The sequence below is a fragment of the Tympanuchus pallidicinctus genome, unplaced genomic scaffold (genome assembly GCF_026119805.1).
Source record: "Tympanuchus pallidicinctus isolate F22 unplaced genomic scaffold, pur_lepc_1.0 scaffold9, whole genome shotgun sequence".
In the NCBI taxonomy this organism is placed as follows: domain Eukaryota; kingdom Metazoa; phylum Chordata; class Aves; order Galliformes; family Phasianidae; genus Tympanuchus; species Tympanuchus pallidicinctus.
The window spans coordinates 10,665,148-10,691,436 of record NW_026294813.1 but is presented as its reverse complement, the minus strand read 5'-3'; the positions used below and the strand labels follow the sequence as shown (position 1 = coordinate 10,691,436).

The window sequence follows — 26,289 nt, the reverse complement described above, 5'->3', positions numbered from 1 at the left end:
TGTTAATATTGTCAGGTTTGATTTTCATATTAAAATTTATTTTCGCATTCATATGTCATATTACATGTGAAAATACGTAAGGCTGAAAAAGAGGGGAAAATATTTTCATATTAGTTTTGGTTTTTACTATCTACTGGATAAGAAACTGGCTTCCAAGCTCCACAGTGAATAAACAAACCAGAACTTAACACGAAGATAACCATGGTTAGTACTGTTAATTTTAGCCAACTCACAAAGGCCTGTTGCTGAAGTAATGGTGGTACAGTTTATGTATTGCACTGGGCTGTGGAATCCATTGGATGGAACAAAATCTATTTATGCCAGTCTGGTAGGTGTTTTTCCTGAACTTTGAGCCACTCTTTCTAATATGTGTTACTGACAGATTTCATAACAAAATGCTAACAGTCATTTTTTGTTAAAATTTGATCTTACAGCTATCAGTCTTGAAATGGCTCAGTGATGATGCAATCACTGGCAAAACTGATCAACAGCAAAATTCAGGTTTCTCACAAAACTAAGTCATCTTCATTAGACTCTTTCACACTGCATATTACTGACTTTGTATTACATCTACCATTAGGCTGTCTGAGATGGTTTCAAGTCATCATAAATATTAAAATGGACAGCTAGTCTGTTTTACTCTTGGACAAAGTAATGAGGCTAAAGCTTAAAATATAAGCAGCAGGTTTTGATGATTTTTTTCCTGCAAGAAAGTAAAGGTCCTGGAAATGTGCCTCACATTACTTAGATGGTAGATTCTCCCTGAAGAACTTTGTCCTTTTACATCATTCATTATCATGCATGCCAGTTAAATTATTATTGTTAATAATGCTGTTTTGCTTGGCCAGTAGCTAAAAAGTAAGACAGTAATTCACAACAGTCATGAGCAAAAGGAAAATGTAGAGTAGAAATGAGAAAAAAATATGCTAGGGTCTCTAGATTTGTTTGTTTGTCATTTGCAAACAATGATGTCCAGGGCAAGGCAAAGACTGGTCATTTCAGTGCTAGACATCCTTTGTGGTATTACACAGCTCTGGCGTGAGACCAAGAACTTCTGTTCTGTGAGAAACTCCTGCATTTCAAAACATGCTTCTATTTCAAATTAGAAAGCAAATACAACGGTGTTGGCCTTTCACATAAATTTCAAAATCTATTTCTGAATACAAAAATGAAAGTTGTGTGTATAGTAACAGCATTACATAATACAATTAACACTGTAACATAAATCTGAAGACAAGATGGAATTAATAAGAGCACAAAGTTGAAATGTTTTGACATAAACTGTTTTTGTAAAGTAGACTTCTCCTCGGAGAAAAACACTGAAACATGAAGTCATAAAAAATAGGGTAGATTAAGATACCTGTAGTTTTCAATACAAAGCTGCACCAATGGCAAAAGGAACAATTTTTTTTTGTAATCACTAGATTGAAACAATTCAACACAAACATGCACCTACTGCCACATTCAACAAAACTAACAAGTGTAGGCCAAAATATTAAAAGGAGGAAATAAAATATTTACTAATGTAGCATGGACGTGATCTCAAATTAGCCTCTAAAGCAGAAGTGACCAAGGTTTTCCAAGAGCAAATGATGATCTGGAGAGCTCCTCTGGTTCTGATTCACAGTAAAAAGAACCAGACATTGTGAAAAGTCTCATTTTTCCAGTAATACTTACAACTTTTGAACTGAGCTCATATTTTATTTAATGAAACTTCACACTGATGAACATGGGTTTCTATAACAGAAATGAAACAAGCCATATCATAGACCATCATGGTAAAGGTAAACTGAAATAAGCTTTATACAGCTTATAAATTTGTTGTAAATTTATATGTAAATAAATTTGTATAAATTTGTAACAAAGGATTTTGGAGGACACAAGAACAATAAAATGAAGAGTAAAGCCAGGGTAGAGAGACACCACAACAGAGAGGGCATCCCTTTCTCCTTCAGAGTGTGAGTTGTGATCCACCAGCAGAAGACAAGGCATATTTGTCATGTCAGTCACACAAGTGAAAGGTTACTGCAGTGGCTCCTGATCTTATGACATACAGACCCAGCTGCACACAATAGAAACTAAAATGCAAATGAAGAACAAATAAACAAATAACTAAATCAATAAGCAAAAATTTCCCCACCAGCTGCTGTGCATCTGTACCACAAAAGCAATGCACCCTGAGAAGAACGACTCTGCGCAGGAGCAGGCATACAGTATGGTCAGTGCTGTCTGTAAAGCTGCAGAAGATTACTGAGAGGGAATTACATTAAGTTGGCCAGTGGTTGGTCCACACAGTGCATTTTCAGCTGCTGTAGAATAAAGGAAAGTCCTGCCTGAGCTGGAATATATTTTTCCAAGAAGCAGCCTCCCTATAACTCTCATGAGAAATAGCTTGCAAGAAAAAAAAGACAACGCATGTCATACGACTTCCATAAATGCTCCTCAGGCTGCAGTGTACAAAGAAAGAAGTCTTCTACCAAGAAGTTACCATTCAGCTGCATTTGTGTCTTTTCTGTTTTAGCACAGCCAGACAGGAATATCACAAAACATTGTGTGAAGGAGAGAGGAGCCAGCAGCAAACGCCACAAGCAACAGAGATCATTACCATCCAAATGCTTTCTGATCCGAAATCAGCAGCAGGATGGCACTAAGCAAGGACAAGCGAGTGGGAATCAGAACACTTCATTTGCAAGGCTTTGGCAATAATCTTGCTCATCTGTCAGATGAGTCCTGCCCTTGAACTACTGCATAAGGTCACTCAGCTGATAGTCGTGCTATGTCATGTGGCGATGCTCTTCAGAAAAACAACATTAGTCTTCACACACATTCATCACAGTTACCTGCAGAACTGCTTGCCTGGCTCCTGATGACAGCCTGAAATATCTCTAGGTATGTAAGTCCCTTTCTCTGATTCCTCACAGTGGCACTAGAAACAGCTTTAAAAGCTGATGTTAACTCTTTCATTTCAGATTTAATTATTCTGTTTTAATTGACTAAATCCTTATCATCATCATACAAGCAACAGAAGTAGAAATAAATCTTGTTGGACTGACTGCTTGCAACTGTCAAGAGGAAGAAATTAAAGAAAGCAAAAGCTGTGTGTGTGGAAGCAAGGAAATGGTGAAAGGTGGTCAGGGAAAGGGTGGTCCTGAGCAGGGGCAGATGTCAATAGGCCACTTTCACCCTGTTCCCTGTGAAGAGCAGTGAGAGCGGGTCATTTGGGGCAGATCCACTCAGGGGTCACTGCTTTTGGTTTGCAGCTAAGGTGCAATCCTGACTCCACCTGCTTGTTGGCCACTCACTTTTCAAGGCATCCTCCTTAACCAAAAGGGTTGCCGTGCTTGTTTTCCTTCCAGGAAGCCCTGGTAAGCAGCAAAACCAAGGCAATCCATAATGAACTGACTCTAAATAGTCAAAGAATTACTCGTCCTGTAGACAAGGAGGCAAGTTGCTTTGCAACGTCTTCTCCAGTCTTGGGAAACAGGTCACTACATGCCCTGGCTAAAATGATCCCTTTCTGGTTACTTGAACAGTGCAGTCCACTACTACTGCACAAATCTTCTGAATTACAACATCACCTAGGAGCTTTGATTCCAATAGCCCCCACTGGAAAAGGAGAGAAGCCAGCTTTTGATATTTGAATGTGTAAATCCAAATGGGGAGGGCAGAGGGCTACTCTTGTCCCTCATCACTGGCCAGCAGCAAAATCGAAAAGATGCATCACCCAAGGTTCAGATCACTTCTTGATTCTTGGTTTCCTACATAGTCGCTGGCACAACTGAGAGTACCAGAGCACTACTTGAAAGATAAAGCTAAGCAGGGTTTAATACCCTAATAAGAAACAAATGATGTCAAGAGTTCCTCCTTTGTGCTACAGCTCAGAAAATGAAAAATTTCACTGGGAAAGTACCTGCATGTCACCATGGCTCTGACTTGAAGCTCTCAATCTCCTCTATATCTTAATACTGTTTTATGACATAATACATTCTGTATGACAGTTGCTTAGTTACAAAGCCTCTTGGATCAACAGCTTCAAAATTAAAATTTTGCCAAAGGTCAGGTCCCACCAATGATCATTCAGTGTTTTAAAGATAAATCTTTTATTATTTTCTTTAGCATAAGATAAATACTGAAAGAGATTTTACTATAATAGCTTATGCTCTGCTGAAGCAACGGTACAGCATGAAAAAATATGTGCAATGCTATCATTATAATTACAGGCATACTCTTGAAAGGAAGATGTAGGGAGGTAGGAGTCAGCCTCTTCTCCCAGGTAACTAGTGACAGGACGAGGGATAATGGCCTTAAGCTGTGCCAGGAGAGGTTCAGGTTGGATATTAGGAAAAACTTCTCAGAAAGAGTAGTGAGGTATACGAACAGGCTGTCCACGGAGGTCCCTGAAGGTTTTCAAAAAATATGTAGATGTGGCAGTGCGGACATGGGTTAGTGGACATGGTGGTGATGGGCTGACAGTTGGACTAGATGATCTTAGTGTTCGTTTCCAATCTTAAAGATTTTATGATTCTACGATTCTACAATCTCCTATTACATATAGTTTGTACCTTAGCCACAAAAAACCAACGTCAAAACAAACAGACAAACAAAAAAACAACCAGTCTGACAGAGAAAAATGGAATAATGAAGCTTTTGCCTAGCAATAAGGTTTAGACAAGAAGTTTGACAAAATGAACGTTTCCAAGCTCATGGAAGAAAAATCAAGTGAGCTATATATTTTATCAAGGCAGTATCTTTCACAAGGATTGTGGCTCTTTAAGAAAGAATTACATTTCACTTCATGAACATTAATGAATCCCTTAGGGACAAACACTATCACTTCAGTTTTCACAGAAGAAAAGCATTTTCCAAGCCTATGCATGTTCAGCATCATACAGAATGTAGCATGTCATCAAGACATTCTGCCTGGCTGACTTCTCTAATTACCAAGTCTTTTTCTACTCGTCCTGTTTCAGCCATTTATTTTGTGTAAATGTGTCATCAGGTTGCCTTCCCTATATGTTTTGTACCAGCTCAGCCTATATCCTGCATACCTAATTACATGCAGTCCAGAAAGGCTATTTGCTTGTATGCATGGGGCAGCATTAAATAAAATTAATTTCTGGCTTAGAAAACCTTCAATAAAACTTTGACCAGACTGGGAATTTATTTCACAGATTTCAGGCATTTTACTCATTTACAGCTGTCTTCTGGTGAGAAACTTCCCACTTAACTCTTCCCCTCCTAACCTCAAAAGACAGTTCAGACATTTTAGAAAGTGTCAGTATCTCCTGGCAGTGAAGTTTTAAACTGAGACAGGGGAGGTTTAGATTAGATATTAGGAGGAAGTTCACACAGAGGGTGGTGAGGCACTGGAACAGGTTGCCCAAGGAGGCTGTGGATGCCCCATCCCTGGAGGCATTCAAGGCCAGGCTGGATGTGGCTCTGGGCAGCCTGGTCTGGTGGTTGGTGACCCTGCACATAGCAGGGGGTTGAAACTCAATGATCACTGCGGTCCTTTTCAACCCAGGCCATTCTATGATTCCATGATCAGTGCTCCTGCTGATTTCATAGATCTTTTCAGACAATCCCTTCAGCTCCCATCTCTCTTTTCTCCTCTGTCACAACAGAGCATATACCAAGGACTGATACTGGATCCTGAATGGTTTCCACAGCTGAAGGCCCATTAGCCTACTAAGCAAGTTTAGAAATAGCCACTGCAGAAGACAGATAAACAAGTGACTTCTCTAGAGCGTGTGAATGCATTCTCTCTAGATTATACTTGAAAGTTCTCCTCTACTGCTTTGGAGGATGCTGAGAACTTACCACTACCAAATGCATATGGAACAATACATGTGTAACGTGTAGCATGTGTAACAGGACTTTGATGGAAACTTTCTGACAACTTCCTGTCCACATCCTACCATTCTAGAAATACTGAGCAGGTGCAAGGACACCTCAGACTTGAAATACATAGTAACTACATGTTGTTTAGTCCAGAATTTCTCTGCTTAAAAAGTGATGATGCCCCAATAGTTCTATATTCTTATGTTGTTCTAAAGGCAATGGTTTGCAGTGTGCTACAGCTAACACTATATAGAGACACGAATGTTGTGATACTTGCTGAGTTTTTATTCACAACAATTTGTATTAAATGCCTTTTTATTACTAAACTTCAGTATCAGCTTGGAGAATAAACGTTTACTTTTCACACTGAAAAACACTTGTTGCTTTCTGTATATGCAGGGTCAGACTGTGCTTGGTGTGATGACAGTATCACATAAAATATCTTTAAGAACAGTCACACAGCATACACTATAACTGCAAACAGGAGTTTTGGTGCTTAACATAAGTCACAAGCAGGGCAAATGGAGGAAATTTTATGAAGAAAAGAAGAGCAGACACTCTCAGAAAACCGCAAAGTCAAGCCATCAAATAATACAGGTTGGCACAGAGCTGGTGACTAGTATGTTGTCTTCTTTTCTGGACTAAGTCTTACATGCTGTTAATACACACTTAAATCTCTACTAATCCATAATAAAATTATTAAAAATCTCACGTTCCTCTATTTTGTGGCATTTTACTATTATCCCAGCTTCACCATCAGATAAAACCACACTCACAGAAGTTCCCAAGATGAAATGCCACTAAAACATCTGCCAGTAAAAAAAGCTGAGCACGCACAGCCCACTCTGGATTTTATAGTATAGGACCACTGATGTAGCTTCTAGACAGTTCAGATGACATCAAGGTCTGTGTAACAACCCAGAGACTTTCTCTTCTGTGGAACAGCTAAAAGAGTAATCTGAGAACAGAAATACAAAGGATTTGTCTGGATTGCAGAGTTCAGTTGTAAAATTTCTGGTAATGATAGTCTGTGCCTTTTAGAGAAAGAAGGAAAAAAAAAAGAAAGAACTGCCTTCAAAGTCAAACATAACAATAGCAAAGCATGCTGCTACTACAGACTTAAGTGAGAGATTAGGTCTGCTCTTGCCTCTTGATGGCTTAAGATGAGTTGCTATGGGTTTGCTAAGTAGTAAACCCATACCAGCTCAGCTGAAATTGCAGCTCTCCTGCAGCTCATAATGCCAGCAGACATCAAGATTATAAGGAGTCAGAGCACTCATATAATTAGCAAAATACAATTTGCATTTCTATTGATACTTGTTTTTCACTTTATTCCATTTAAAAATGGCATCAGTCAGTGCCTTGTGTGGATACAAAGCAACAAAATCTAACTCTTCCAGAAACACAGAAACTCTTAAAAATTAAGCCGGATGAGGTATGGCTTGGCAGAGGAGTGCACCCCCTGATGCTGACCACAAAATCTCACTTTTTGCAATTTCAGGGATTATTTTTCTTCCAATATCCACATATATGCTAGCTAAATATGACCCTGCTTAGTTTATGACTGCACCCAGACATGGCTTTTCTCCAGACAGCTTTTTGTCCTACTTACCACCTCTGTCAGTAATACTATCTATGCTTTGCCTTCACTTCAAAGGTTTCCATGTGCAGGATTTCAGCTTTTTTTTTTTTTTTAATTTTTCTGCTTTGGTTGCTAAGGGAAGAGCTTTAGCATGGTGGTCAAAGATTTAGTCATGTGTGAGCTGTAGGGAACATTATCCTTAGAGATTAATTTGGAAATCAAGGGACAATAGGCTGAGTATGTGTCTATTTTCCATTCCTCAAAAGCTTTAGAAGTACGTCAAGATTTTTCTTCTCTCTAAATGAGATCTGTTATTCTTTTGCACTATTCAACTTCAGAGACAACAAAGATTATATAATGCTTGTCTCTAGTGTCATTTACCCATCAGAAATAAAATTAGTAATTTCACTACAAATCAGAAAACAAACTACATTAGTATGAAGAACAGCTCTACACGCATCAAAAGGTTGTTTCACAACCGTCTTTCAGATGCACTAAAGGCAGCTGCCTCACTGTGAAGTTAATTCAATAAGCAGAGGGAATGTAATTCATTTGGTACATACTGTTTGCTAATCAAAGAATATTTCTTGGCACATAAACTGTGCCTGACAGAACATTACGCCAGAAACATATTGCTAGTCCTCGAAGTTTTTCATCAAATGCAAGAACGTAATGTACGCACACATATGTGAGTCTCCTTATCCAAGTAACAGATAAAAGCTGTGGTATGAAGCTGTGTAGAAGTGATCCATTGATGTGAGAAGAGTTCACAAGAAACAGCTTTTCCTTCTGTATTTGCTCTGGGTAGAAAGATGGAAGACTTTTAAATTTTCATTTCTTTCAAGTTGTTAACCCACTGAGTATGATCTCTGATGATAGCAGCAATATCTATAAAGAAAGTTTATCAGTAAATATCAATTCTGGTGATTTCAGTCTTGGGAGAACAAAACTGTATCTTTCACCTCTCACCTTGTCACCTCAGTCTCGATGCAGTAAGGAAAAATTCTTTGCTTGCTCTGAAAAAGCATGAGCAGCACCATCAAAGACTGTTCCACTGTAGCTGGAGCAAGTGGACTTGCAACACAACAAGCAGTCATGCTAAAGAGCTGCCAACAAGCACATCAGCTAAGGAGGAAAATATTTCGTATCACATGAAGGAGCACGGACTGCTGCATACAGTCTGCTTGTGATTTTCCTAGTCTGACAGATGCTGCAACCAAGAGAAAACACGTTTTCTCTCTCAGACCATTGTTCTTGCAATCTTCATTAGTAATGAACAATCTGATATGTCTTACGGGATACACAAGGATCCAAACTCCGTGCTGTTCTCAAAACTAAGTAGATAAGTGACAGTGACCACTGTGTAGAAGAGGGGAAAAGCAGAGACATATAAGGGTTTTATTTGAAAATGCTGAAAAGAAACATTTTCTAAACAGAGTATTTCTTTTATGAAAAAAAAAAAATGCAGCTGCCAGCAAAAGGACATGCACAATGTACCTGCATGCGATAACAGAATCCTATGTGTGCATTCGTTCTGAAAAGAATTGAACGTTTCTGCAAATAATCATTAGATGGTTCAATGTAGCAAGCTCCATGTAGCTGGAACATATACTACAAGTCCTTTCGTATGGTTACCATACTTTTAAGTTACTGAAATATTAGAGAATTCTGTCAATTCCACTAATTGTATTCACAGAATCACAGAATTGTAGGGGTTGGAAGGGACCTCCAGAGATCGAGTCCAACCCCCTGCCAAAGCAGGTTCCCTACAGCAGGTCACACAGGTAGGCATCCAGGCAGGTCTGGAACATCTCCAGAGAAGGAGACTCCACCACCTCCCTGGGCAGCCTGTTCCAGTGCTCCGTCACCTCACTGTAAAGAAGTTCTTGTGCACATTGGTGCAGAACTTCCTATGCTGCAGTTTCTGGCCGTTTCCCCTTGTCCTGTCTCCACTCACCACTGAAAAGAGTCCGGCCTCGCCATTCTCCCCCCCACACCTTAGATATTTATAGACCTGGATCAGGTCTCCACCCTTTAATTGCTCATCTATTTATTTTTAACAAGATCATCATCACATGAGGTGCAGTTTTGAGTATACTTGATTTTCACTTTCAACACTTAGTTCAATATATGATCTCAATTTCTGTATAAATTAGCACATATTTCAAGACTGTGTCTTCCTGCACTTTTTTTAATAACTAGTAGGATTTCAACTTCCATACTTGAAAGACAAAATACTAGCTCTGGAGATATTTTAAAAGTTCTTTTCTTTTGTAATGGTTAAAAGAGCTATGCAAAGTAAGGGAAAAAAGTCTACATGGAGCAGACAGTTAGAGTTCACATGGCCATGTACTTCTTAGGAAAGACAGGCAAAAAGATGAGGCAGTGGAGTTGTTCTTTGTGTTTGAGGGCAACTGGTATGGATCATGTTCTGCCTAGGGATGAATGATGAATGAGTGGAAATCTTAAAGGGAAGGCTAATATGGGTGACACCTTTATAGGTGTCTACTACAGGCCATCTGACCAGGACGAGGAAACTGATGAGGTGCTCTCCAGACAGCTGAAAGTAGGAGGCATTAGTTCTCACAAGGGACTTCAGACACCCTGATATTTACTGGAAAATCAACACTGCAAAGCACGCACAGTCCAAGAGGTTCCTGCAGTGCAAAGAATATAACATTTGACACAGATAGTGGAAAAGCCAACAAGGAAAGGTGTGCAGCTGACCTTGTTCATATAAATGAGGATGGACTGGCTGGAGATGTGAAAGCTGGAGACAACTGTGGATGAACTGACCATGAGATTGTGAAGTCCAGGATCTTACATGGAAGAGAAATGGGCAGTAAGTAGGACTGTTAACCCTGGACTTCAAGAGAGCCAATTTTGACCTCTTAAAGGACCTATGTGGAGGCATCCCACGAGTTACAGCTTTGCAAGGTAAGGAGGCCCACAAAATTTAGTGAATATTCAAGAACTGCTCCTGAGCTCAAGATCCCTGAGAAATAAGCTGAGTTGTGAATCACTGAGAAATAAGACAAAGGTGACAGGAGATCTGCATAGAATCTGCATTGAATCACAACATTTCAGAATTGTAGGTGTTGGAAGAGGCCTCCAGATATCATCAAGTCCAATCCCCCTCCCTACATCAGGCTGCACAGGTAGGTGTCCAGGGGGGTCTTGAATATCTCCAGAGAAAAACCCCAGCCCCCCTGGGCAGCCTGTTCCAGTGCTCCATCACCCTCACTGTGAAGAAGTTCCTTCACATACTGGTGTGGAACTTCCTATGCTCCAGTTTATGGCCATCTCCCTTTCTCCTGTCCCCAGAGATCACTGAAAAGAGATTGGCCATGTCCCTTTGACATCCATACTTAAAATACTTAGAAGCTCATGGAAAAACTCAAATGGAAAAAGAAAGTCTTCAAAATGTGGAGAAGGGGTCTGGCCACCTGGGAGGATTATAGGAATATTGTCAGGACATGCAACAATGCAACAAGGAAGGCTAAGGCAGACTTGGAATTAAATTTGGCAAGGGAGGAGAGACTTCTGGCAAGGGAAGAAGAAAGGCTTCTTTAAGCACGTCAACAGTAAAAGGACACACTGAATGAGGTGAGTACCCTGGTAATGGAGGATACCGAACACTTTCTTTGCTTCAGTCTTTACTGCTGAGATTGTCCCACAGGAATCCCTGACCCTGGAGATAAGAGAGTGTGGAAAGGAAGACTTCCCTTTGTCAAGGTGGATCTGTACAGAGATCTACGCAAACTCAACTCACACAGTTCCATGGGACCAGATGGGAATGCATGCCCAAGAACTGAGGGAGTTGGCAGAAGCGGCTGACAAGCCACTCTCTATCAACTTTGAAAGGTCATGGAGAATGGGAGAGGTGCCTGAAGACTAAAGGAAAGCCAGTGTTATTTCAAGAAGGGCAAGAAGGAGGATGTGGGAAATTACAGGCCAGTCAGTCTCATCTCCACCCCTGTAAAGGTGATGGAACAACTTTTTTTGGATGTCACTTCTAAATAAGTGGAAGAACAGAAAGTTATCAGTAGTCAACATGGATTCAACAAGGGGAAATCATGCTCAATGAATCTGGTAGCCTTTTATGATGCTATGACAGAGTGGATATATGAGAGCATCTAATGTTGTCTACCTTGACTTCAGCAAGGCTTTTGACACTGGCTCCCATAACCACCCCTTCCTGGTAAGCTTAGAAGTTGGGTGATAGAGAGGTGGACAGTGAGGTAGACAGAGAACTGAGGCTGACAGGCAGAGCACAGAGGGTTGTCATAGCAGCACAGAGCCTAGTTAGAGACCTGTAGCTGTGTTCTCCAGGCGTTGGTTCTGGATCTAGTCTTCTTTAATATCTTCATCAGTGACCTGGATGAAGAGCTAGAGTGCACCTGAGCAAACCTGCTGATAACAGAAAGTTGGCAGGAGTGGCTGACACATCATAAGTCTGTGCAGACATTCAGCAAGACCTGGACAGGCTGAAGACTTGTGCAAAGAGGAACCTTGTAAAATTAAAAAAGGCTAAGTATAATGTCCTGCATCTGGGAGGAATAACACCATGCTACCACAGATTAGTGGCTGGCCCACTGGAGAGGACCTCTGTTGAGAAAAACCTGGTAGACAACAGATTGACCATGTGCGCACTTGTGGTCAAGAAGGCCAGAGGTATTCTGGGGGGCATTAGGAAGAGTGCATAACCAGCAGGTCGAGGTGAGGTGGTTCTCTCCCTCTATCTGCTCTGGTGAGGCCATATCAGGAGTGCACTGTGTCAATTTCAAAGACACAGAACTTCAAGAGAACTTTGGCAGAGGGCCACAGAAATGATTAAGGGCAGGGAGTATTTCCCACCTGAGGAAAGGCTGAGAGACCTGGGACTGTTCAGTCTGCAGAAGAGAAAGCTGAGAGGGAATGAGTGCTTATACGAGGTCTATTCATAAAGTAATGACTCCCATTTTCTTATGTTGCCCTGTGTTGTTAGAAGCAGACATTGGTGGTTTGGCAGTAGAGGTTGAACCTTCCCATCAATATTCCATTACATTCTGTTGCTGTGTGACAGATGGCAGCAGAGGGACAGCCTGACAAAATGGTGTCTAACGTGGAAGTGCGTATGAAGCCAAAGCAATGCATTCCATCCATGTGGAAAAAATTGTACTCATTGATGCTTGCTGAATGTGTATGGAGACCAAACAGCAGATGTGAGCACAGAGAGATGGTGAATGGTGCATTTCAGGCAAAGTGCATCACTTGAGCTGGTGCACATTGTTTTTTAAGAGTGTAGCCTGCAGGCTCTTGTTCAAGTGGTGACAATACATAGCTAATTGTGGTGACTATGCTGAAAAAACATGTTTTGTAATCTGAGAATGTGCTTTGTTAAATAGTGTTATTGTGCAATTTGTACCTTTTGTAGTTTCTGTGGAAATAGATAGGAGGCATTACTTTGAGAACAACCTATGCTAGGCTCTTTTAATGGTACCAAGAGGCAGAACAGGAAGTAATGGGCACAAATAAAAAAGCTCCATATGAACACAAGGAACAACTTTACTGGGAGGGTGACAGAACACTGGAACAAGCTTTCCAAAAGGGTTGTGGAGACTCCTCAGGAGATATTCAAAACCTGCCTGTGTGTTTTCCTATGTAACCTACTCTACAGAATGTACTTCAGCAGATCCTGTCCAATCCCTATGATTCAGTGAACATCTCAGTCAAAATTTGGAAAAACGAGTCAGGTAGTCCTGCCCAACAGATTACTCACATTTCAAGTAATTTGTTTGTGATCTCAGAATCTCCAGCAGGCAAAGCATTTCTTTTAACTTGCTATTTTATTGATGCAGCAAGTTTCAAGAGTAACCTGGTAGTTTCTCAGCTGTGCTACTTTATGTTCTGAAGAACGCACAGAAGGATGTTTACCAGAGAAAACAAATGCCTGAACACCAAGGTGAGGACTTAAAGGTAAAAGCCTTTTCAGGAAAAGCAGAAAAAAGCAGGATTTCAGTACTGGGAAGTGCACTTCAGACTCACCAGTACGAGTGGTACCCTGCCCAAAGGAACCTATAAAACACGCACTGTGGATACACAAATGATTGCAAGTACAATTGTACAAACATTAGTGAATCATATTAAACTGCCTATAAAAACTTCTGTGTCAGTGTTTTGTTGTTTCAGATAACATTTGTCCCGATTTTTCCTACTAAACAGTCACTTGGGAAAGCTGTCATGAAAAATGGTTCAGTTCTTCTCAAAAGTGAGGCATGTTTTCTTCAGAGGGCATAGTATCATAAACATTGTGCTATTCATCACAGAGAAGAGGCAGAAGCAACCATACAGAGACCAGAACATTAACAGGTCGTTCTCCCCCATTATAAATTATTCTACTCTGCAACACTTTTTTTTTTTTTTTTTTTTTTTTTATACCAGAAATCTTATGCCTTGGCATTAAATTTCAGGTTTAGTAGCAAGTTGTCAAGAACACAGCCACACATACTTGCCTTTAAGCTGAAAATTGGCTGTGATTTATCAAAGTCAGCAAGGTATAAATAATGCATGTCTTGCACAGACAACATTTTTTTGTAATGTAAGAACTAATGGCCTGTCAATACAGCATTCCAAATATACAACCTCTACAATGGTTTACAGAGTTTCTTCCCTCAATTTTTTTAATATGATAAATGAAGGGCTGCTAGGAGGCAAAATCTCTCTAATTGAGTCCTAACAACTATGATATTGTATGTGACAGTATGCAGAGACATCATATATCTTTAAGATGAGTAAAGGCAGTTAAGGATGCAAATTTCTGCATAATCAGAACTTTGCTGATCAGCGCAAATGAAAAAAAGAATTATATTTACTCAATACTTGCAGCCCAGTGTATAAATCAAAAATTAAATGATCTTGGTGCACTCTCACTTTGAATACTGTGAACTCCACAATATAAAAATGATGCAAAGATATTTGAGTGAGCCCAGAGAAGGCAAAAGAGATCATAACACAACGAGAAGGCATGTCCTGTGAGAAGAAGGTGTGAATAACTGGGTTGTCCAGTCTGGAGAAGGCCAAGAGGTGACCTCACCGCTCTCTGTAGCTCTCTAAGGAGGAGAAGCAGAGGGAGGTACCACACTCCACTCCTGGGAATCAAAGGTAGGAAAGGAGGCTGCCAGTGTGATGGTGGTCAAACACTGGCATGGGCTTCCTGGAGAGGTGGTTGATGCCCCATGGCCTGTCAAGTGTTTAAGAAACATTTGGACAATGTCCTCAATAAAATGCTTAACTTTTTATTGGCCCTGAAGTAGTCAGGCAGTCAGACTCAATGGTCTTTGTAGGTCCCTCGCAGCTGATCTATTCTATGCAGACAAATGTTTGAAGAAATATAAGGGCATATGTTCGGTGCCTGTGGTAAGAAAGCAGACTTGAAATTAAAAGTCTGCCGTTGGGGGAGTTTTGGGGGAAAGCCAATCCAATCACATATGATTTCATGAGGCTTTTATGCCAGAGTTTCTTACAAGATAAAATAGTTCCTCCTTAAATCTGCTGCACTCTAAATATTTTAGGATTATGCTAAAGTTCTGAATCTTAGCCATAGTAGTATAGCAGAAACACATCTGCTGGAGTCTCTGTAAAAAGGAATTAGAAAAGCAGCATTACCAACATACAATCAGTACAATCAGCTCAAGTTACCTAAATAAACCTTACCTTTCTGTTATTGTTTCTCTGAGACCACTTGCAACACCTTTCACCACTGTACTAGCCTTTGGTGTCAGCACTACTTGAGATATAAAAAAGGAGCCCTTCTTTCTTCTTTCAGTGATTGATGCCTGGAGGAACTGAATTAGTTTTTCTGGATCTGTTGTATTTGCCCATGGAGCCGGCATCATCTGGCCTGGCCAAAGAAATGGTACCTCAAGAGCCACTGGGCTGTGATAAAAAACCAGCACTTGGTGTTCCTTTTCCCACAGGTACTGGAGGCTTACTTCATGGGCAAATATAGCAGGACACATTTTGTTTCCATATGTGTCCTTGAGCATCTGGACAAGCTTTTCATGGTGGTATTTCTGCATTCCGTAGAAATGATTGAAGTCCAAGAAAACCACTTCTTTTAGGTGGTCAGCAAGGAATGCATTGATCTCTTCCAGGCCTTCCTTGACTTTGGCACTGAATAAGCCATGAGCAAAGTAGAGTTCGTTGTCTGGGTCTCTGGGCTTGGTGGAAATCCTAAGATCAAAATACCGTATACCTGCACCCAGCTGGCTGGTGAAATTCATGGTCTGTGTAGCCAACCACTTCCTCATCAGCTTTTTAGCCACTGTCCCAAAGACAGACACAAAGTTCTGGACTGTTTCTGGCTGTTCAGGCCCAACTGGAGAGGCTTCATCAATGTAGAAGCTAAAAGAGTCATGGGAACCTAAAAACACAACAAAGAAGAACAATTAGTATTGGTTGCATGCAAGAGAAGGCATTAATGGTTCTTTCTCTCTGATCTCTATCAACATTTTTCCATCAGCTTTCCACAGGAACTTGAATGAAAAGAAGTAACTGCTTTACAGTTTGGCTAGGCATTCTCTCACTCTTTCAGCTCTTACTGACCCTTTCTGTACTACCTAAGTCAGAGGCTCTGAATGTAAGAAAAAAAACTGATAAAACTTCAACAAAATTAGACATATAACATACCCCCAGAGGCAATGCAAAGATGAGAATCTGGCCCTGTGCTCTGAATAGTGCATTGTCTGGTTTTCACAACAAGCCACACATACTTGCATGAGTGTAAAAATGCCAAAGACGTGTAACCTTTCTGACCTTTTCTCTACTTCAAATCTCAAACTGTCAGAAAGGTCACTAAATGCTGTTTTCCTTCTTAAACATATCTCTAAATTATTTTTGCCACGATACATAAATAAAACAGAGCCATGGATAGCATGTTCCTCCATTAAAACACAGAAACTCCACTGTGTGTGCTCTTGACAAGAACAGGACTACTACTAAACATGCCCATGTAAAGAAGCTACCATTTTCTACAAAACAACATGGTTGTATACAAATATCTAAGAAAAACTGCTTTGCAAAGTTCTGGTTCTGTCAAGGTATGTCCTTAAAAACATGCACACATTTTGTCAACCATTTACATCTTTACATGAAAGCAGCTGAGATTCTAAAGACATCTGCAAACATATGATAATTCTCCTAGCGTGAATTCTGTCCTGCTTTTACGCAAGAATTGCTCACCCTAAGAGATGCTTATCATATTTGTCTACCGTGCACAGTTTGCACAGGCTGCCTGACTGCAGGCAAAGCCACTGTCCATCTGGTCAAGTATGTTGGTCACATTCACCACAACAAGGAGTTCTGATCCTCAGGCTGTGCCATACCACCAGCACAACTCCTTCAGGTCAGCAAGACTGCAACTCTAAAATAGATCACAGCGTTAAGCCCCCTGAGATCCAACTTCAAGCATCAAAATGAGTTCAAAGTCCAAGTCATGCCTTCTGCTATTTATGCTTTTGTAGGTGCTTTTCAAAATTATCTTCCAAGGCATACCAGCTGTAGCAAACAAGTTTCACATTAATTAAATCCTGCTACTCAGTCATTTCTGATGGTGATGCTATTTTAACTGAGCTGCAACAAACCCTTTATACTGAAGTGACAGCTGTAAAATTTTCTTTAACAGTAAGTGGAGTCACACAGATCATACCTAATTTCAATATTTTAAAGGGAGCCTACAAAGAGGAGGGGAATCAACTCTTTGAAAGGGTAGATAACTGCAGGACAAGGGGAAATGGTTTTAAGTTGAGGGAGGGGAGATTGAGGTTGGATGTCAGGGGGAAGTTCTTTACAGAGAGTGGTGAGGTGCTGGAACAGGCTGCTCACAGAGGCTGTGGATGCCCCGTCCTTGGAAGTGTTCAAGGCCAGATTGGATGGGGCGCTGGGCAGCCTGATCTAGTATTGAATGGGGAGGTTGTTGGCCCTGCATGTGGCAGGGGGGTTGGAGATTCATGATCCTTCAGGTCCCTTCCAGCCCTGGCCATTCTCTGATTCTATGAATTCATCTTAAACTCTGGTTTGAATTTTCTTTGTTTAATCTGAAAAAATTCTTAAAATATTATACACCCCTCCTTTTCATGGTTGTCTCCTTGAACAGCATTTCACTTTCAATATTAGACAAATTCTCCATTTTGATGAAGATTGCTACTGAAGAGTGTTGAAGCAATACTGTATTCCTTGCAGAGCCCAATTAGATCATAGAGTATCTTGTTACATACGGATACCCCAGGGGACCAGATCTGCATACAGAATTTTAATAGTAAAACAAATGATTAGAGCAGTAACTTGTGTTTCAACAGCATCATAGGGAAAAATCAGTGTGATACATTAAATGTGCTGCTCAATGTTACCTGCACTAATCTAGAAATCAAAGTAAATTCAGTCTTCTTAAAAACAAGGCATAGTTACTGGTATTAAAGATGGATCTTGCAAACCTTCATTTTGTCTACTGAAGTTCCTTTAATTTCAGTAGGATTTTATTTCTGAAGTATATATGTACAAACAAGATTAACTGAATGCAGCAGTGGGCCCAAAATCGTAGTGAGATTAATTAAACTATTTGCCTTTTATTGTCAGATCTATAGCCTTTGGGAGTTGCAGAAGAGGTAGCTAAGCTTGATCAGCACAGCCAATACACAACACAGTGACAAACAGTACTATAAAACACTTTAGTCATGAGAGGCCACATACTTCTCATTGTTGAAAACTACAGGAACAACTTGTTAGCAAGCAGTCTTTAGCCTTCATTCAGAACACAGACAGAAAGGAAGGAACATCATGGTTAGAAGCTGCTGACCAGTACAAGCAGAATAGTATAGAATTTCTTTTTTTTTAAATAAGATCTGAAGGCACATATTTGAATCTAAAAATTGAATTCCTGTGTAAAAGGTATGAAGAGGAGGGCACTAAAAACTCCATGTTTTGTAGCCAGAACAGGAAAGACCCACTCAGTTCTATAAATAGAAAATAAACTTTGACTTATTTTGGTTGACAGTGAAAGGATCTGATGTAAGCTGTTTCAAAGTTTGTAAACGTTCTTCCTGACTGAAAAAAAATTAAAAAAAAAATGTTTTTGGCTGTCCACATGAATAAGTAATTTGAGCAGGTCATCTAATGTTTATCCTCATCACACACTATCTATATTCCACATCATCAGCTTGCACCTCTAACTCTGTGAAATTCAAAATCCTAGCACTTAGCATACAAAATCAAGAGTAAAATTTTTAAGTGATTTTACCAAATCACTGTGTTTCTGGTAAAGAGAAGACCTCGTATGAACATGTAAGACAAGATCTTGTACATTTTCATTAGGAAATTTCCTTCCAGCCTTGCTTTGATGCACAGAGACATCCTCATACTTCATTGCCACTGACAAGTGGACTTGCTGGTCCTCGTTATCATTAGATCTCAGGTCCCATAAAGAAAGCAAGCAGGACTGCTCTGGTTTTGGTTGCAATAGTTACTTTTCCTCACACAAATGGTCTGATGCTGTATTTTAGATTTAGAGCAAGAATATAGTTTATCGCCCACCAATGTGTTAGCAGTAGCTGAGCAGTGCTTACACAGAGCCAAGGACATTTCAGCTTCTTACACTGTCCAGCCAGTGAGGGGCTGGAGGTGAGCAAGGTGCCGGGAGAGAACAGAATCAGAACAAATGGCCCAAACTGCCCAGTACTGCATCCCATACTACATGGAACGATGCTAAACAGCAAAGCTGGAAGGGGGAAGGAGGGGCTTTCAGAGTGATGACATTTATCTTACCAAGAAACTGCGATGCATGCTGAGCCCTGCTGTCCTGGCAGTGGCTGAACACCTGCTTGCTGAAGGGAAGCAGCCAATGAATTCCTCGCTATCCTCTGCTTGTGCACTTGGCTTTTGCTCTATCTGGTGAACTGTCCTTATCTCAGCCCAGGGGGTTCTCCCACTTTTACCTTTCTGATTCTATCCTTCACCCCACCTAGGGACAGTGAGCAAGCAGCCATGTGGTGCTGAGCTGCCCACCACAACAAGAGTACATTCAGAAATACTAATGCAATCACACATGAAGTCTTCAGAAGGCAGCAGTGTTAAGCACACATTAGCTTTTTTCCTTTTTTTTTTTTTTTTTTTTTTTTTTTTTTTAACAACAGTAGGGAAGCAGACCTGCAAACTCCAGAAAATGCTCACACCCGATATATCAGGTGCTGATATAATGTAGCTGCACCTATGTTTCACAAGTGACAGTCCTTACTACAGAGACTTCATAACTTAAAATGAGAAGAAGCAAGGCAAAGGGAAATCATTCAACCCAAATCACACCAGGAAGAAGAGTGAACTGATACTCTCTTTTTCACTCTCTTCTCACCAATTTACTAATTGTCTAGCATTTTCTAGAAGTACTAGGTAGCATTTTCCCACTATTTCAGCAACACAATAGACAATGATTCAAGCAGTCAAGGATGAAGAGTCACAGATTGAGATCACAGGGTTGGTAAACAAGGCATAAGTACAGTCTGGATAAGTCACAGACTGCTGAGTTATGAAGAGAAAATGGATAAAGCCTTCTTTAACCATATGGAAGAAGCACCATAGACTATTTTCATGGGAAACTTTGACTACCCTGTTTTCATGGAAAATTTCAACTATTTTGATATTTGCTGGAAGAGCAAAACGTAAGGGCACAAAACACTCTGGAGAGGTTCAAAGACTTTTTATCTTTTCTGCAGGCACTCCTCCTAGTGGACTGCTGGGCTTGAAATAAATAAAGGAGAAAACGGCTAGGGACACGAAGGATGACAGCCATAAACTGACTACAAGGTGATGAAAAAAATTAAAATCCTGAGGAAAGCAAGAAAGGTAAACTGCAGAACAAAAACTTGCTATTTTGAAGTAGTAGTTTTTGCTCATTCAACTTATTTAAGTGCCAATGGACTGAGGAGAAACGGTTGTACTTGAAATACAACTCCCAGAGCATATGAACAATCCAACCCAGTGTGTCAAAAATCAAGGAGATAATGCAGGGGGCAAGTTTGGCTGAACACATGAGTGAGTTCAAACACAAAATGCCATATAGAAAGTGTAAACACGGACAGCTACCTGTGAGAAATAGAAGAGGGAGACAAGGAGAGTTATGAAGTGCAAAGCTTGGCTGGAGTTAAAATTTGGAAAGAATGCAAAAGGCAACATAGATCTCCTACACAAAGACCAGAAGCAAGAGCAAGGAAGAAGGAAAATGCTGCTCCACTACTGAGTGGGGCAGAAGATCTCATAATGCAGGACAAGGAAATCGCTGAAGTAACTGAACAGTGGCTGGACCAGATGACTGCTTGAGCTCCTTTTCAACCTAAATTATTCCCCATCTCTTGTTCTCCCTGCTCCCCCAATAGATAACAGCTTCACTTCTTGTCTCAACCTCTCAAGCAACTATAATAAGACACTGAAAATGCTTGCATAATCTGTGACGCAAAAAACAAAACTGGCCAGTTTCCACCACTGTGACACTAAATTTCTATGAACTTAGATGTAAGCTAAACACTATTCAGACATTTATTGGTAAAATGTGCAGCATCATCTAGAGTACAAGAATGGTCTGTTTTCTTTAGTGAATTCCCTTAATAGGACAATTGGGAATATACAACCCTCTATTGCTCAGCTATGGACATATTTACGGCTTTCCCAGAGGGCTAACTCCCCCCTCATTTAAAAAATAATTGGGCTCAGTGCTGAAGAGTCCCCCAGGGAGAATGTGATTCAGTTCAAAAATGCTTTTACAGCCACACTAGAGATTTACAGATTTGGCAAAGCTACCACTTTTGGTGGCTGAGCTTCAATATACCATTCAAAAAGATGAAAGTGCTGTTGAATTTCACTCTGCCCTCCTCTTGCCTCACTGGGGGCTCTGGACAACCCTCTTAAAAAGACCTTGGTAAGAGGGTAAGACAACCCTCTTAACAAGAGTACCCAGAAGAGAAGTATTGATTCAAACAGCACTGTTCATCTTGCTCTTGACCATAGCAGATCAGCAAGTCACAGAAAAATGACAATTTTCACAGTTTGGGACATGTTTCACCCTTCTCCCATGGATTATGAGCTCCTTCTGTCTCTGTAGTGGGAGTTACCATTGTAAAGGAACCCTTTACAATTGATGAGTGTCATTAAAAGCTTTACCTGATGTTATTTTTCTATATTTAGGAGATGACATCCCATAGGTGATTACCCCTGAAGCTTCACAAGCGGTGCAGTCTAACCTTTTTGAAGACATCCTTGCCAGTGACAACTCTATATTGACAGACACCTGATCACAATTTTTTCGGAAGTTGCAGAGGGCAGCAATCCCTGATATCTGGTACCAAAGGCAGCCAAAGCAGATAATCCTGTTTCACTTGGTCTGTTCTCACCATCTCATCTGTGTTAAAAACAGTCATGCAAGGAAAAAAGGCCCTTTGAATCTTAGCCAAAGTGTGGTTTTAAGGAATAGCGAGTCTTTATACATGAACACTAGACTTGCTGCACCTTAATGTTGTGTTACACATTCTTTTTAAGGTGGCTGAGCATTCACTACTTTCCCAGTTGAAATCACAGCACATCTCAGGATGTCAAAAGGTTCTGCCAAGTGTAATGCAATTCAAACTTCATAATCCAGCTACCTTTAGTATTAATTTGCTTGGATGACACCAGCTTAGTTTGGTAAGAAAGATTACCCAAGCAAAACAGGAACAACTCGGGGAAAAAAAAAGAGATTATAGATCATGCAATGAGCCAGCTTTCCCATAATCAACTGTGTGGCTTTCTTCCATTGTTCAACAGTTATGAGCCCCTGACAACAACTGAAGGTCACAGGGCTTAAAGCGCTTAATGTAATTCAGAAATACAGACAACAGAATACATGGCCTACTCTTCTGTATGCTAGCCTAGTGGCTCCACTCTGATCACATTAAGTTATCATCCATCCTGACAATATTCAGATACCTGTGGCCCTCCAGACAAATTTCATAAATCCTGTCAAAACCCCAAGGAAAACAGTCAAGTTTTTCAAGACCATGCTGCTGATCCCAGGAAACGAGACAGACAGCCCTGTGCAAGTCAATTTGGATTTGAAGAAGAGCTGAGAAATCTAAAACTACTCTTCTGCAGTGAGACCAGGGGGCTTTCCCCATGCAAACCCCAAAACCTTTGTTTTGTTTTGTTCTGGTATCAAGAAGCCTGACGTGATGGAACTGGTCATCTCTAGCTATCATCCACCCAAAGCTCACAACCATAGCCAATTACATGGCCATGGTTAGCTGAAGGCAAATGTACCTAGCATTGTCTTGTTCCTGCACCTCAGTGTCCACCGGTCCTCTGGCATTTCTGCAGCTCCCTCTCTGTCTGTAAGCAACTCCAGTACTGTCTGTAAATATGTCAAGACTTTCAGAAAAGGTTTCCTGCAGCACCAGCAGGCCTACATTCAGCTTTGGCTGTCTAAAGGTTCAGGAAAACTTCTCAAGAGAAAGCCAGAACAGTTTACACCCTTCCCAAGAGCATTGATAAAGCCAAACACTAACGTATTCTTGTACCTCAGTCTCAGCATGGAAACTGGTATTAATTAATTAAGCCAGACTTTTCTTTTAAAAAGAACAGTGTCTTCAAATAACTACCAATACTTGGGTTTTATTCAAATGAATTGCCTGATCAGAAAATAAGAAAAAAATATTTTCAAAGTCTGCATTTTTCAAGTGGTGAGCCAGCACAGGCAAAAATCAACCTGAATCACCTAACTCAGATGGTGAAAACAGAAGAGCTGTTTTTACTTCTTGTATATAATGCCCCAAAGTTCCTATTGAAAAAAGACAAACTGAAGTGAAAACATTTTTTAAATAAACCAATTAAACTTGAAATGCCTATGAGCTAACATGAACATAAATAAATTCACTGTTTAAAATTAAATTTTTTTCCAGGTCATACGGCACTAACAACCCTATATGCAGGCAGTTATATCTTTCCAAGTCATCATTTTTAACTTGGGAAGAATTTTTATTATTTCAGTGTGTAACTACAGGGATGAATTAACCTTGATTTTCAGTGGAAGATTACAGATAAAGTACATGTCCAGAGTCCAGTTCTACGCACACTCCACTGTTTGAATGCCTTTAATTATATGCCCAAATGTCTGCAGGAAAGAGCTCTGTTCTCTTTTAGTTTCTTTCAGAATAATAGAGTTCCAAAAAGTATTAGAGTTTCATGCAACACCAGCTAAACAGAAGTGTTGGAGTATCAGGGAGCAAGACGAGGTATGAAGTGACAAAGGAGAAAATATATTCGGGTTGTACTTGCAAATGTAAGCAAAAAAGGTGACAAGAGGGACAGAGAACAAAGCTGTTAGAGTAAAACTTGTTAGGTTACTATTAACTTTGCAATAATTTGGAACCTGTTGCAAATACAGCGCAGTAACAATTTCCCATCAGAAATCCATTCTACAATCTGCCCACATCCTCCTAGCCTACTGTATCAGCACTAACAAACTCCTATCTTCCTCCTCTGTAACAAAGATCTCCTTCTTCTTTGAAAACTTCTCCTTCTTCTTTGAAGACTTATCAGGTGAGAAAAGTAAAGGAAGTCTAACCACCCAGCCTAACTACCTTCTGGAACTGGAAGCTTTTCCTTTACCCACCATCCTCCTTGCAGGAGATAAAAGCTTGCACTGTTCATCCTCCACCAGGGAAAGATAAGCCACAAGAACACCACAAAACTGTAACTCTGACATTACTCAAGCATCTGTGGACATGACATCATAAGTCTGTGCCATGCTGCTTCATCTGGACTATTACTGCAGGCAAGTTACATGTCAAGGAACAATCTGAGAAAATGGGCAGGTGCACAGAAATCAGCACACTGATATTTTAACGTGGTTTGTCAGCAAGTCTGAACAAATTTATTTTGTGTCTAAAAACTCTTCAGAAGTCATGGTACATTAATCTGACATCATTTCTAACACTACTTCAGCCATGGGCAGATTTCTTTCTATATTACTCAGCTAGAGCACCTTACTCCAAACTGTCTTAGTTTCAGTTGGGACTGAGTTGTTTTTCTTCATAGTGACTGGTATGATGCTATGTTTTGGTTTTAGTAGAAAAAAAATGTTGATTACACACTGACGTCTCTAGCTGTTGCTGAGTGGTACAGTAAAAAGCCAAGAACATTTCAGTTTCCTCAGCTTCTCCTACTGTTTTGCCAGCAAGAGAGCTGGGAGGAGAACAAGGAGCTGGGAGGGTAAATAATCAGAACAGCTGAACTGGCCAAAGGGATACCATCCCATAGGACACCATGTGGAATGAAAGACTGAAAAAGCGGGGAGTTCATCATGCAAGCTGCCACTGGGCAATCAATTGTTGGGTTGTGAGCAATCACCTGTGCACCACTTGTTTTATATCTGTAACATACATATACATATATCACTTGTTTTATACATGTATACACGCACACACACATATATATATACATGTATCACAACGACAATATATATTATCCTACATATAGGATATATAACATATAAATATGTATATATGTGTGTATATATACAGATATACGTGTATATATATATGCATACATACATGTGTATTTGGGATGATGTATATACAAACTGGGAGAACTCCTTGAGAGCAGTCCCACTGAGAAGAACTTTGGGGTCCTGGCTGATGAAAAACTTCAGATGAGCCAGCAGCATGAATTTTCAACATGGAAGGTTAATGGTATCCTGGGTTCCATCAGAAGAGGGGGGCCAGCAGGGTGAGAGTGGTGATTGTCTCTCCCTCTATTCTGCCTTTGTGAGACTTCACCTGGAGTACTGCATCCAGGCCTGGGTCCTCCAACACAGAAATTATGTGGAGCTGTTGGAGAGGGCCTGGAGGAGGGCCACAAAGATTATCTAAGGGATGGAACATCTCTCCTATGAAGATAGGCTGAAGGAACAGGGCTTGTTCAGTCTGGAAAAGAGAAGGCTGGAGGGAGACCTCATTGAGGCTTTCGAATATTTAAAGGCATTTTATAAATGTGAGGGAAATCAACTTTTTACATGGGTAGATAGTGATACAACAAGGAGAAATGGTTTTAAACTAAAGGAAGGGCAATTTAGATTAGCCTTCAGGGGGAATTTTTTTTACTGAAAAAGTGATGAGGTGCTCAAACAAATTGCCCAGAGAGGTTGTGGATGCCCCACACTGAAGGCCAGGCTGGATGGAGGCCTGGGCAATTCGCTCTAGTGCTTGATCTAGCAGCGGGCAACCCTACCGGTGACAAAGGGTTTGGAACTTGACCCTTGAGGTCCCTTCCAACCCAAGCCATTCTATGACTGTATGATACACACACACACACACATACACACACACATATATATATATACACACATATACATATACACACAAACACACACGTACACAGTTATAATATACACACATACATATTCTGATATAAAGTTTTCATAACTATTATCCTTTTCACCTCTTCCTTTGCTCTACCTTAGTAAATAGTTATTATCTCAACCCACAAGTTCTCTTTCTTTTTCCTGATTCCCTTCCCATCCCATTGGGAATTGGAGGGGTAGTGAGTGAACTACTGTGTGATGCTTGACCACCTGCCAGGTTAAACCACAACAGCACCACAGCACAACAGATACCAACTACTGTATCAATGGCCACAGCCTAGAGTCACATGTGGTAAAGCACAACACATAAAATCCAACACAGAGCAAGTATCTTTGATCCACTTAATATAGAATAGTGAGCTCAATCCTTCGGAGAATCACAAAATAGTTGAGGTTGGAAAGGGGCTTCTGGAGGTCATTTGTTCTAACTGCCCTTCTCGTGTTTCTGAAG

At 40.4% G+C, this 26,289-nt stretch overlaps 1 protein-coding gene across 1 annotated transcript in view; it reads right to left on the bottom strand.

Annotated features, from left to right (window-relative positions):
- Positions 1-26,289, bottom strand: part of PLCXD3 (phosphatidylinositol specific phospholipase C X domain containing 3) — a 100,088-nt gene that overhangs the window by 25,291 nt on the left and 48,508 nt on the right. The window contains exon 2 of the mRNA XM_052670383.1: positions 15,119-15,827. Coding sequence (XP_052526343.1) covers positions 15,119-15,827 — 709 coding nt within the window. The remainder of the gene's footprint in view (positions 1-15,118; positions 15,828-26,289) is intronic.